Source organism: Colossoma macropomum, unplaced genomic scaffold (assembly GCF_904425465.1).
Source record: "Colossoma macropomum unplaced genomic scaffold, Colossoma_macropomum, whole genome shotgun sequence".
Lineage (NCBI taxonomy): Eukaryota > Metazoa > Chordata > Actinopteri > Characiformes > Serrasalmidae > Colossoma > Colossoma macropomum.
In genome coordinates, this window is record NW_023494800.1 from 34,194,488 (window position 1) to 34,209,387 (window position 14,900).

The following is a 14,900-nucleotide window of genomic DNA, read 5'->3' on the forward strand; positions in this document are numbered from 1 at the left end:
TATTTTTCAAAAAGCAATGCAATTTCTCATTTTCAACATTTGATCATTTGTTTTTGTACTATTTTCAATCAAATACAAGGTTTACATGATTTCAAATCAAATAACATCAAATCATGTTTATTGTTACATCACATTACACAGGTGCGAAGGTGAGTGAAAATCTTAGGTGCGTAGCCCCCTTGTAGTATACATCATTGCATCAATTTTTATTTACATTTTGTACAGCGTCCCAACTTTTTTTGAAACGGGCTGTAAACTAACCAATAAAATAATAACGAAAAAAAACAAATAAAGAATAATATTTTATAGCGAAAAATATTTAATATCACAATTACTTCCCAAAACTCATTTAGGAAGAGAACCTATTTTCGCTTTTTTTGTGTGATTTAGAAAAAAAACAGCAGAATTTCCCTTTAAATAAACACACTGACACAAATAAAAGCAATACTTAATGTTTTTATATTGTTCGCATTCATTCTAACATTTATGGAAGCTCATTCCCACCAGTCAAATGACAGCATCTCAAAATAATGACAGCTTTTCAAAATAATGAGATAGTATGTCAAAATAATGACTAAGCATCTCAAAATAATGAAATAGTATTTTAATGATAGCATCTCAAAATGATGAAATAGTATCTCAAAATAATGACAGCTTTTCAAAATATTGAGATAGTATCTCAAAAAATGACAGCATCTCAAAATAAAAAGATAGTATTCCAATGAGAGCATCTCAAAATAATGATGAAGCACCTTAGAATAATGACAGCTTCTTAAAATAATGAGATAGTATCTCAAATTAATGATTTCGCATCTCAAAATAAAAAGATAGTATCTCAGTGACAGCATTTAAAAATAATGAAAAAGTTTCTCAAAATAATGAGAAAGCATCTTAAAATAATGAGAAAGTATCTCAAAATAATGACTAAGTATCTCAAAAGAATGAGACACTCTCAAAATAATGACTTAGCATCTCAAAATAATGAGATAGTATCTTAATGACAGCATCGCAAAATAATGAGATAGTATCTCAAAATAATGACAGCTTTTCACAATAATGAGACAGCATCTCAAAAAATGACTTAGCATCTCAAAATAATGAGATAGTATTCCAATGACAGCATCTCAAAATAACGATGAAGCGCCTTAGAATAATGACAGCTTTTAAAATAACGAGATAGTATCTCAAAATAATGACTTAGCATCTCAAAATAAAAAGATAGTATCTCAGTGACAGCATTTAAAAATAATGAAAAAGTTTCTGAAAATAATGAGAAAGCCCCTTAAAATAATGAGAAAGCAGTTCAAAATAATGAGATAGTATCTCAAAATAATGACTTAGCATCTCAAAATAAAAAGATAGTATCTTAGTGACAGCATTACAAAATAATGAAAATGTTTCTCAAAATAATGAGAAAGCATCTCATAATAATGAGAAAGCATCTCAAAACAATGACTAAGTATCTCAAAATAATGAGACAGTATCTTAATGACAGCATCACAAAATAAAGAGATAGTATCTCAAAATAATGACTTAGCATCTCAAAATAAAAAGATAGTATCTCAGCGACAGCATTTAAAAATAATGAAAAAGTTTCTCAAAATAATGTGAAAGCGTCTGAAAATAATGAGAAAATATCTCAAAATAATGAGAATGAGACACTATCTCAAAGTACTGACTTGGCATCTCACTTAATAATGAAAAAAAAATAAATTGGGTGTTAGATTTTTTATTTTTAGGTGGCTGGAATGGGTCTTCCATAAATATGGGTGTAATAATTTTCTCAGGTGCCTATAACCTTTTTCCAGAGTATTAAATATCTATCCGTCCATCTATCTACACGTTAATGTATTGATCTGTCTGTCTATCCGCTGCGCTGTGCAGGCCGATGGAGCGCAGTCGTCATTTCCTCCGCTGCCATTTTGCAGTGGGATCCGAGGGATCCGTTGTAGAGCGGAGCGCCGAGAGCGGAGAGTGGGATTTGTTAAGGCTTTATTAAGGGTTTATTTCAGGGGTTTATTAAAGGGTTTTATCGCTCCTGGACGGCGAAGACATTTCATCCTCAACATGTCGGATTTTGACAGCAACCCCTTCGCGGACCCGGACTTCAGCAACCCCTTTCAGGTGAAGATAAAAACGATGAAAACGGCCGTTCAACCCTCAGCGCAGCCGAGTTAGCTTGCCGTAGCTAACACTAACGTTACCCTGCCCTGCTGAGCGAGTTGGCGGATTAACGGCTATCAGTGTGTGTTTTTATTTAGTTTTATGTTTTTTTGAAGGTGTGTGGTTCTAGATAATGATTATTTAGTTCTATATCAGTGCTGGTTAACTTATATACTGTAATTTGCTGCGTTATTGTGCAAATAATGTAGCGCTACTGTGAGGAAAACAAGGCGTTTCTACGGTAGGTTAGGTGATCTATCAGTGTTCTCGTGTTTGAGTAGCACTAACGTAAGTAGTCACATTATTTTACATTATTATTTATTATTTCTGAAAGCAGAGCACAAACCTTTCCTTCATTTCCAGTTGCGGTCATTCTCTTATAACGTTTGGCACTTCATATTTCAGTGTTCTCATCATTGTGAATGCTTGTTGGTCGAATTTTCCCGTTCCACCTTAAATGCTGCAGCAGTTGTTATAACGCCTGAGGCGCCAGAACGTGACCGCTGCACCATTTAAGGTGGAACGGGACAATTCGAACAAGAAGATGGCGAATAAGAAGCTGTCATTACGTTATATTTAGTGTGTGGATCAATCTTCACCAGCGTGTTGGACTGTAAACCGTTGCTACTTTCTCACTGGGTGAACACAAGAACCAAACCTATGTTCTCCAGTTCTAGAAACCCATCAGCTCTCTCTATCTGATGGGACCACGGCTCAGAGGACATCATTGCAGAATTTAATAGAGACGTTTTAAGTCTGAAACAGTGGTAGTATCAATGCAGACCTTATATTAGGTACTTGGGTGGCCACATCTTCTATTATTCAGCATCCAAACTGAAGTAAATACTGCCAGTAATGGATTCCTTTCTGTTTGTGTCTAATCCGATGAACCATCACATTAAAAACCCCTCCTTGTTTTTACATTCACTGTCCATTTTATCAGCTCCACTGGGCCATAGAGGAGCACTCTGTAGTTCTACAGTTACAGACTGTAGTCCATCTGTTTCTCTGCATACTTTGTTACCCTGTTCTTCAGTGGTCAGGACCCCCACAGGACCACAGCAGAGCAGGTACTATTTGAGTGGTGGATCATTCTCAGCACTGCAGTAACACTGATGTGGTGGTGGTGTGTTAGTGTGTGTTGTGCTGGTCTGAGTGGATCAGACACAGCAGTGCAGCTGGAGTTTTTAAACACCTCAGTGTCGCTGCTGGACTGAGAATAGGGGAGCATCCTGTGACCACTGATGAAGGACTAGAGGATGACCAACACAAACTGTGCAGCAGCAGATGAGCTATCGTCTCTGACTTTACATCTACAAGGTGGACCGACAAGGTAGGAGTGTCTAATAGAGTGGACGGTGAGTGGACACAGCGTTTAAAAACTCACACTAGAACACAACTAACTGTAACTGTAGAACTACAAAGTGCTCCTATGTGGTCAGTGGAGCTGATAAAATGGACAGTGAGTGTCGAAACAGGGGGGTGGCTTTAATGTTACAGCTGATTTAGCTTTTGTTTCTGGTTAATGTTGACCATCTGAATCGTTATGAATGTGTGTGTTCTTTTTCTGAGCATTACTGCAGAAAGAAGAGCCTATATATCGACGAGTCAGTTTCAAAATTAAAAAGGCTGCTATTGATAGACTGATGTACCTTCAAGGGTAGATTTATTGATCCTGGGGGATTTTACAGTGGCAAGCAAAAGCTGTGCGTGAGATGCTGCAAGAAGTTGTCTCTGCAGTTTGACTGGCTATAACAGCTGATACAGTACTGTTTTCCATAGTCTGTATGTTTCCGTGTCTCAGATGATGTCGTACTGAAGCTGAACCGTTGAAAAGATACTAGTCGTTATCTTCAGGCTATGATTAGCTATCGTGTCATGACGATTCGGTATTAAAGCTTTCCCTTCAAAATATCAGATCCGGAGCGAGACGCCTTGTACCTAACTTCTGTTCTGTCATGCTCTGGTTGTGTAATTCTGATTGGCAGAAGCTGAGGGCTTCTACTTGGTACAATGTCAGACTGATCTCACAGACTGATCTTGTGTCGGCCTCTGCAGCGCTTGCTTGCCAAGTTTGGAGCGCTGACATGATGAATATAGGCCATTTTGTCACTAAAATGCTGTGTGCTATGTGGGTCTGCTCACTAGTGTCGGACAGCTGAAGATGACAACTCCAAATACCTTTTTGGGTAGTTTCAGCGTCCATATGTTAATGCAGTAATATTACATGATATTATGCCTTCTGTTCCCTTGAGGTGGGCAATATAATGATATGTTATCACGGTAAATTACTTCACAATACTCTGTTTTTGAGCATATGGGTATTGTCAGTACATCTAAAACACCGAACAACTGGCATGGGTCATGAAATACAGTGATTTATACCAGTTATAGGGGGTCTGTAAACAACAACAGCTGGTAAGGAGTACTTGGAGTATTTTATTCAATACTAAATTTCAGTATTTACGCAGGCAGTTATATCAGCAGCAGTGAGCTAATATGCTGAATAATTCCCAATGCATATTGTAAACACTTCTTTATTAGTCTGCGATTCATTGTCTAGTTTAAGCCACACCCAATTGCAGTTTGTAATTTGAAGGACAGTATCATGGAAAAAAGTGTCGTTCACGAATTGTCATAGTCAGTGTACTGGTATTGAAAAATTTTGAATGAGTCTATATTACAACAGGTTGCCTGTCAGAGACGGGGCACAAAGGAGAGGAGATTTAGACTTTAAATGTCTCATTGCCTACACTTGTTTTTTGTTTACATTTTTTTTTATCATTTATAATGTGTGTTTGCTTTAATGTACCAAAATATGTATCATAATTATCAACATCATAATTCATTTGTACATGACCATTCCAGCCAGTCTTCATCACTTAGAATGAAGCAGGCTGTTTTTGTAACTGTGCCTTTAAGGCTGATGTATGCAAATGACTTCTGTTCTGATGGGCTGCCCTTGAATGTTCTGTAAAAGCAGTCCGGGCTGAAACACTCCTTATAACTTCAGGGCGAGTGGGCGGAGCTAAACTGCTGTAGGAGGAATAGGCGAACATATCGCTGCTGTCAGAACAAAAACATTGTTTCTCCATTTTTGTCGTTTTTCGTTTTTTGACCTAATCTGCTAGTGCCTGTTGGCCTTTACCTTGTGTGTAAATTTCATGATAAATTGACCAAAGAAAATAGCCCAAAATAACTTTGAAAAAAATCTGGTTCCATTGACTTACATTAAAGGTGAAGTATGTTTTTTCCTTCTCCTGTAAAGTTATTATTTTGGAGATATGAGGTTTTGTTCCGACAACAAGTTTCCGTATGTGGACAGTATGGACTAATATTTGCATACTGCTTGAGACTCTTTCTCCAAATAAACGTCAGAAAGGTTCGGTTTTACATGATATGGGCCCTTTAGATACATTCAGTATCAACACATTCAGCGTTGAGACAATGCAGATGCCCCTAGACAACAGCAGCTCTGACGCATACAAATGTACAGGCTTTACATCAGGAGGCAGCCATGCTCACTCTACACGCCCTAGCAACCCGCTATAGCAACAAGTGAAGCCTGACGTAGTACAGTTTAGTGGAAAAGGCCTCTTTCATTCATTCTCATTCTCTTTAAAAGCTGGAGGTTTAGTAATGCAGTATTGTTTGTGGAATTATGACAGGACCTTTTTCAAATTCAAATGCAAATGTGAAAGTGCTGATTAAATTGTGTGTTTACATAGCCTCTGCCCAAAGCTGGTCATAACGTCACTATTGTTGGTGCTTAGGCAGCCACAAGCTCTCCGAGGCGGTCAAGAATCACTTCCACATGAAAGAACAGGGAATAACTGGACAGAATGATCTGTTAAAATGTCACTTGCAGCATTTGGTAGTGCGCCAGTACCGCCGAAATTTAGACTTTGTTGACACTTCCTCTCAAAACGCACCCTGCACTCAAAAATACCATCCGACCTCTCGCCCATGAGGAAATGCGGTTTAAAAAGGGCGGCTGTTATTCTGTTTTTAATATATCAGAATTAGACCGTTAAGACGGTGACAGTGCAACATCAAAAGCCTTTGCTTTTCCATATGAACTTTTTCCAGCCATTATACATAGAAATGCAAGTGCAAATGCACATTTTGAATTTGAATTATGTCTTTAATAATGCACGCTCACTTGTAGACATGGGTGATGTAGCAAAAATGTAGAAGTGCTTAAGAAGTGTTCACAATACACAAAATGGCCCAATATATATTTTGTGAAAGACCAAGAAGTACTATGTTTAAAAGTTCCTATCAAAAACTGTGAATATAATAAGTATATTCAACATTTCACATCCTGCGCTGCACTAAATCCAATTTCAGATATGATTATGCTCTCTTTTTCACCAAACATGCAGTTGGGAAGTGTTTAAGTACTGGCGATAAACACAGTATACTCAGAAAAGCTTATTGTGGCATATTTTGGCATAATTTATCACAATAACGATAAATATGATAAATATGATAATACCCAGTCCTACTCATATAGGAAATGCAATAATGCTTTTACCATGTATGCTAAGGAAATGTAGCTAGCAGATAAGGAGGCTAATCAGCCAATTTGGCCCCTTTTGAGTTTTAATAGTTGCAAAAAATGAACAAGAAAAGACATCGTTAAAATCGTTAATTGCAACTGTCTATATGCTAAAACTTCATGATTGCAATCATCATGAAGAGAACATTCCTACTTAAACTGTGAACCGTGGACTGGATGCAGCGCAGAAGGGATTAAAGTAACATATAATAATACATTAATATAATGCAGTGTAAAATAAACATTAACATAAACTAAAGAAAGCTCATCTGTTACACTTGTCTGAAGGTGGTCATTTAACTCTAGTCCACAGAAGTTTTGCCAGTTTTTTCTCTTTATTTGTGGATCTGTACGTAGTAACACAATCAGGCATTAGTGTTATGCATGTATGTACATATAAAATATAAACAATAACATAAAATGAACACGTTGTTTACACTGAGCTGAGGGCATATGGGCTTCCTCTCTCTCCGTCCATTGTGTGTATAGTGTGTATAGTGAAGTGCTGTCTGTCATTGGTAGATAAGCAGTTAACATGCCACATTCGCTGTTAATGTTTAGTCCAGGAACTGCACCATCTTTGAACGTCCTGCCTGAGGCGCGACAGCCGATCACAGGGTGGTCCCAGATGGAGCTGAACAATTTGGGGAAAATATCTAACTGCGATTTTTTTTTTATTAATATTGCAACTGAGGTTCAAACTGTGATTATTTTCTGTAAATTAAGGTTCAGTCCTGTTTTTTTGCCATGAAGATCAGAATATCCACCTTTTTTGTTTGAGGCTTGATCACTGAATGTAGTGGGCCAGACTGCCAGTAAGGTTTGGTTGTGATGTCACAACACTTGGGGGTTTGGTTGCCTCTGATTGGTCAGTTCAGAAGCTCTGTGTTATAAAGTTAAATTTTCCCTCTTAAAACTTAAGACAGATGTTGATAATGCATGCTATCATTTTTTTAAATTGCGGCTCTGGTGTTATGAAAATTGCACTCTCTTAAATTGCGATTTCGATATAAAAACGATTAATCGTTCAGCCCTAGTCCTGGATCCAGCAGGTCATGAGGCCGATATGGCAGCTGTCATTACTGACCTTCATGAAGGTTTGAGAATCTGGCCCCAGGTCCAGGTGCTGACCTCCAAACACTCATCCTTTAAAGCAGTATTTCCCCCAGTATAGTCCATCAGCATGTTTGGTGTCTGAGGTTTGCTGAAATGGGGAGAATCCAGGCTTTTAAAGCAGCTGCGACTGTTTAACCCTTTAAAACTCTACAGGCCAGTTTCCCAGACCTGCATGTTAGTCCAGGACTAAAGCCTAACGAGACCACCATCTGCTCTCGGCTCACGTCCGCGTGGGAGTCGGGGTGACACACGGCTGCAGGTGGTGTTTGAGCGGTGCAGGTGGTCCGAGCGGTGTGTGTGTGAGGGTGTACAGGTGCTAACAGCAGTGTGTGCAGTGTGGAGGAGCTGGAGACCATCTGCAGAGTTCACGCCCCAATCAGGATACAGTCTTCGCTCGTTCACTCGCCGTTTTTGTTTTTTTATTCTCTCTTTCATTTTTGCATCTCTTATTCACTCTCTCTTTTCTTTCATTCCCGCCCTCATTCTTCTACTCTCTCTCTTTCTTGTTCCTCCCCCCTTTTTGCCCTTAACCTCTTTCTCGCTCTCTCTTTTTCTCACTTTCTTTCTCTTTTGTACTCTCTCTTCCTCCGTTTCTGTCTTACCCTTTGTCTTTCATTCTCACATTTTCTCGCTCTCTGTCCCTCTTTCCTGTTTCATTCTTACATTCTCTCTCATTCTGTCTTTCACTCTTACTGTCTCTAAAACTCTCCTTTCTCTCTTGTCGCTCTCACGTTTTCTTCTTTTTCTCTTTTAATCTCTCCATCTTACCCTTTCTTTCATTCACATGTTCTCCCTCAGTCTCTCTCTCTCACTCTCTCCTTTCACTCATTCATTCTTACGTTCTCTCTTTTTTCTTTTTTACATTCTCAGTGTCTCTCGCTCTCTGTCACTCTTTCTCTCATTCATTGTCATGCTCTCTCAGCCTCTCAGTCTCTCTCAGTCCCCTCTCACTTTCTCTCTCCCTCGCTTCCTCTCTCTGTTTTTCCTCTTACTCTCTTTGATTCTCACATTCTCTCTCTCTCCCTCTCTCATTTAACCTGTCTTTTATTCTGACATTCTCTCTCAGTCTGTCTTTCGCTCGTTTATTTCTCTTTCATTGTTAATACTCTCTTTTTCTATCTTTTTGTCTCTTTCACTCAGCCTTACTTGTTCTTTCATTCTTATGTTCTCTCTCAGTCTCTCTTGCTTTTTCTCTCTTTCTCTCTCCTCCTCCTTCTGTCTCTTTATTGCACTTTCTGTCTTTCTTTCATTTTTATTTTCTTTCTCTCCTCCTCCCTTCCTCCCCTCCCCCCCTTAAAAAAAACAGTGCATTCGTTTAACAGGGCTTTAATCATGGCCTGCCGTTTCCCCCGCTCCATCAAGCTGCCCACGCAAAACCAACTCCTGCGCCGCCACCACACGAAAACATGCTGATAGAAAAGAAGCACGAGAATCTGCTCTTCTACGAACTCCATCATTACCGTGACATACTGAGCACACAATAACCAGAGTATGCACTGCACAGGAAGTGTACTGTGTTTGCTAAGCTTTTCTGTTTGGGTTTCAGCATTGAACACTGGAATCCTTTTCATTTTGAGGATGTATGTATATGAGTAAATCAGATTTATTTAGAAAACACACAACCCTCAGACTGCTCTGCAACAGCTAGAACATACAGACCTACTTGAGCTGACTGAGATTATGCAAGCATTTCCAAATGCTTTTAAATAAAAGAATTAAGTCTTAAAAATGAGCTAAATATGAAGTGCATCTGATCATAGTCAGATTGTTATGCAGTGTCAGTGCTACAACCGCAGAAGCACAGTCAGCCTTTGAGCTTAGCCGAGAGCAAGGAACAGTCCGAAGGTGCTGAGAAGCCGACGATCTGAGAGCCAAATACAGGCAAAGCTAATGTAAAATATACTTCTGACGACAGTATTTATCGTTATTGAGATAAATTGCATCACATAACGTCATACTATGCTTTTCTGAGCATATTGTGGATATTCTCTTCTTGTTTTAGGGATTTTCACCCATTGTTCCTTGCAGAAAGCCTCAGGTTCTGCAGTATTCTTGGCATGTCCCACATGCATGCCATGTTTAAGACCTACCCACAGATTCTCAATGCTGTTTTATCAGGCGACCGTTCAGAAGTTTTAGTTTCTAGACCGACAGTGTCACACTTGTGTCAAGAATTTGCTAATATTTGTTGGGATCCATGCTTACATCTGCAGTGTGTTCAGCCCCAAAGTATAATAGATCCACCCTCCTTGCTTAAGAGTTGGCAAGGTGTTCCTTTCATCAAATGCTGCTGTTTTTTTCTCCAAACATACCTTTGGTGATGTTTGCAAAATGCCTCTGGCCAACCTAGATGATGTTTTGCATTCTTCAGACGTTGACTGTGCAAGCGGCGCTGTATAGTAGAACAGTGGACCACCACTCTTTGCTGTCATATGGGGGTTTTGCTTTGCCTTTCTGGCCAGAATGTGAGCAGTTCTATCTTTTTATGTCTCTCTTCTACTTTGTAGGCATCTATTTAGCTACATTCTCAGATCCTCAGCCAGCTGCTGAGAGGAGGTCATGGCTGGTGGGTGTTAGCAGACGGTTTGAAGAATCTAGAGTGTTTATTATGCTCTGGAATAAGCTCTCAATTTCTACAGGCAGTTTTCAACCCGCCTAACCAGTTGTAATTACTCATTTAAGGCATAACATGTTAAGTTTCGCCGACTTCGCCAGGCTGTCCATATTTGTACTATTCTATTGACTTATTTTTCAAGTTAATCAAATATAAGGTAACATAAATTAATAAAATGTGTATGTAAAAACACATGTATGCACATGTTGTACTATTCAAAGAGCTATAGTAATCCAACCTACATTAAATGAAACATTTTTCTTACATCACTAAAAGAAGGATGTGCAATATGTAGAAGTAAAAACACACTAGCTGTTTGCTGGTTTGTTTGAAAACAACGTTTTCTGTCGCATGACTTTGGGCTCAGTTGCAGAGGAAGAATAATTGAGAGGTTTTCGAGGCTGATGTGCTGTAATGGAATTCAGTAAGCCGCAGCGCGTTTCTCAGTAACCCTACACCGGAGCGCTGGTTTGGCTCTCGGACCGAAGCACCAAACACATCAATAATTCACAGACCACCGTGCGCTTTCTGCTCCAGGCTTGTGAGGCATATTGAGTTCTGCGCTGCCAAATTACAGCGTCCTCACATTTTTGGGCTTTAACTGAAAGCAGTCGGGCCGCTGTCTTCTTTCACCACAGAACTGGAATCAGGCTTTCCGCCTCAGTTACTCGATTTATGAGAGATCACAGCTAATCACAGCAACCTGTCATTGCCCAGCTGTGCTGTTTGTTGTCTATGCAGACCCAGCCTGTCAGATTGGTGGGATTTGTGTATTCCTCTGTGGCTGTGCTGTTAAAAACGCTGACTCAGAAGAGCTGTGGGCTTGTTAGGGTTAGCATTAGCATCCTGCTTGTTCAGTGGGTGATGGATTCGTGTGGTGCTCACCTTCATAATGCTAAACAGGGTCAGAGTTACACACCAACAAAACCAATATTTGAAAAAGTTTCTCTTCAAAGTGTGTAAGCATTGTTCTTTCCCTGTGGTGTGTTTTGCCCGTAATGTGTCTGGGCCATTTCCAATCAAAAGCCCAAATACAGAGTAAAATATGGGTACAGTTTCATTCGCCGTTATAGAACAAGCTTGGCTATTTTGCTTGATAATAATTCAGCTAAACTTGGAAGTGGAAGCCCAGAATTACATCGTTTTCAAACTCACAAAGTGGAGTTTCCTCAGTGAAAGGAGGTATTTTTAGTGGCAAGTTAGTGTAACATTCCTAAAGTAGGAACTAGGGCTGGGCAATTAATCGAAAAGTAATCAAAACAGACATTTAGATCCTCTGACCGACATAATCACGCCCATGTCGGTTATTCTGATTTTTTTAAAAAGTTTATCCTTTCCCCACTCTGTGTGTTCATGTACTGTCCCCTTAAAAACTTACCGCGCGTGTAGTCACGTGGCCCACGTCCAGTCTGCAACATGGAAGCTAAGGCTCAGCAGCGCAAAATTATGACGAATGTGGAGTTGGATTGACGTAAAAGCCGCATGAATTCCGATCTGGCTGTTAAGACGATTTACATTAAGATATGCAGGGCATATTTAGAGTACAAACCCTGTCAGAGAACTATGAGGGCAAAAAACAAACAAAAAAAACCCCAAAATAATCGTTCATTAATCATAATCGAGGTTAAATGTTCAGTTAATGATATTGATTTGAGGTCGTATCACCCAGCACTAGAAGGAACCTTCTCAAAACCTCAAAAACTCTAACCTGTTTGTACCATATGTCTCTGCTTTCCAGGGACAGCAGATAAAAGGCATTTAGCAGAAGTAAGCCTTTGATGTGCATGACGAAAGCTGGCGACATGTTGCCCATGTTTTTGTTAAAAGGCTTGCCAGAAATCCCTCAGCCAGGCTGCTTAACATCAAGAAAGCAGCCTTGCTACGATGCAACCCATGACAACCGCAGCTAGGAACTGAGTGGAGTCTGTAATTGTATTAAAACTGAATGTTCAGGTAGGGTGTACACGTAAAATGCATGCACTCAATGACCGTTTTTACCATATATGCTCACTCTGAAGGTTTAACATTACTCACTTTAGCCCATCTATTCATGCATAGTTCATCAGCCCTCCTCTACCCCGTTCATCAGTGGGAACGGACCGCCATAGGACCACCACTGACAAGATATTATTAGGGTGGTGGGCCATTCTCACCACAGCAGAGATGAAATAGTAAGAGCAGGTTGGTACACGCATAGATGTAAATACCTAAATGCTGCGTTGGGTCCAGCCAGGCACGTCAACAAACATCATCACTGCTGGACAGCATTCAGTACCATTACAGAGCGGCAGTTTAAGAAAGATACTGTCCAAAATGATACCATTTCAAGAATACTACACTCAGACAGTGGGATGGGATTATATAACGGAGGGAACGCAGTGATCCACGCTCATGATTGTGTGTTGTGTATTGTTTGTGTGATGTTTATGTGTAGATATGGCCGTGTGGTTGGTGAGGCCTCTGGTTTTATATTAAGCTTATTTCATTTAATAGTCAATTCAGGGGATCTTAACTTGATGTAGTAGTTATTAACAATGATGGTTAAAGCTTTGTAGTTTGGTAAGTTATAGCATTCCTTAATCCGTGTGGATATTCAGCATAGATTAACATTGTAAATGTTGCATCAGCCAGCTTCTTCTTTCGGATTTTCCCATTCCACCTTAAATGGTGCAGCTTCAGGCACCAGAAAGTGACTGTTGCACCATTTAAGGTGGAACGGGAAAACTTGAACAAGAAGCTGGGGAATAAGAAGCCAACCTTAGCTTCGTCCTTCTTACTGTGTTTTGGGGGGTTTATTTTATTTTTATGTGTATTAAGATCAGAAGTGATTCACACTGATGGATTTGCTGATGTGTGTCTGATTCTGTTTCTCGCACTAAACTCGGTTTTTAACGTCAGGTGCGGACTGAATACTTTCCTGCTGGTCTGGACGGCTAATTATCACGGTCAGTTATTAAAGTAATAAAAGCTACCGAGAGCAGATCCGTGCAGCCTGGATTAATCTGTGTCTGAGGATTATAACAAAATAAATGTGGAGTAATAAGGAAGTTGTGACTGATTTAATCCGGAGACTCTTCATCTGTCAGTACAAGTGAATTTGTTCACAAGCGGATCTTGATCTTGAACATGGCGGACGCGCAGACGTATCGCCTCAGATAGAGAACAACAAACATCGCGGCATCTAGATATGGATATCTATGAGTACACGTCTATCAGGCAGAGCAGTGCTGTTGGAGTCCACTTCCTGTCCACTCTGTTACACACACCTACAGTACTGTGCAAAAGTACTTTCTTTATTATTATTTGGTGAAACTTGAAATATTACAAGGTAATGGAAAAGCATCACTGATAAACAGTTTTTGTCATAGCAACTTGCATAAAATGCCATTCTGGAGAATCCGGCCCAATCTGGCAACCCTGACCAGGTTGCTGAGACTGTTTTGAACGTGTAGAATCTGTGTCTAATTGGCTGTTTAAAGCCTCTGCGGTGGCTCCAAATGTGTTCCCGGCTACTAGTTACTAACATTATCACAGATGTCGACTACTGAGCAGGGGGGAAGACGTGGTCTGACCATGAACAAACAAAACAACAATTCATTGGGGCCTTACTTAGAATCAGTTGTGGTTTTGCTTACTGTCTGAATATTCCACAGGATGTTGGTAGCTCAGTCATTCTGAACACGGTGATGTGTTTATTTTATGAGATGAATAGCGCTATCGGGTAAAAACATGTTCTCGCTGTCTTGAGTAGCAAGTTTGAGTGCTTACATTGTTTTAATGGCACACATTTTCTCAAGAATGCAGATGATTAGTCATCAGCTGTGTGAAGACCATGAAACAGGATTGCTCCTTTCCTAGCATACAAGGTCACAACGAGCGCTGTAACAAACAGCTTTACAGAAACTCCGACCCCAAATAACCAATCCAGAAGTGACAGTGAAAAGAAAAAACTTGCTAACAATGAAAGGAAGAAACCTTGAGAGGAGACAGGATAAGTGGAACCCATCTTCCTCTGGTCGACACCGGATGGCAAAACAATAACCCAACAAGACCAATTTGAATAGAGGATATAAGCTAGCAGTTATATTTTATGTTGTATTGTTGTGTATAGGGAAGGTAAAGAAATAAGCCTGTCTTTGGACAGAAGTATAGAATAACCAGTGAAAATCAGTAGTTGCTGTCAGAGGCCTATCAGAGTAACAAATGAGAAATAGATCTATGAAAACCAGTTACTGTTACTGACTAGTGACAGTATTACAGTGATATTGTCAGTGATTACTGCTAGAAGCCTGTCAGAGTAATAAATGAGAAAGATCTATGAAAACCAGCCACTGTTAATGACTAGTAACAGTTACTGACAGCTACTGTTAATGACTAGTAACAGTTACTGACAGCTACTGTTAATGACTAGTAACAGTTACTGACAGCTACTGTTAATGACTAGTA

At 39.7% G+C, this 14,900-nt stretch overlaps 1 protein-coding gene across 1 annotated transcript in view; it reads left to right on the forward strand.

Annotated features, from left to right (window-relative positions):
* Nucleotides 1-1,924: 1,924 nt before the first annotated feature.
* The window catches only part of scamp1 (secretory carrier membrane protein 1), a 52,081-nt gene continuing 39,105 nt past the window's right edge, over nt 1,925-14,900 (forward strand). The window contains exon 1 of the mRNA XM_036587641.1: nt 1,925-2,124. Within this exon, the coding sequence (XP_036443534.1) occupies nt 2,068-2,124 (57 nt within the window). The 5' untranslated portion in view covers nt 1,925-2,067. The remainder of the gene's footprint in view (nt 2,125-14,900) is intronic.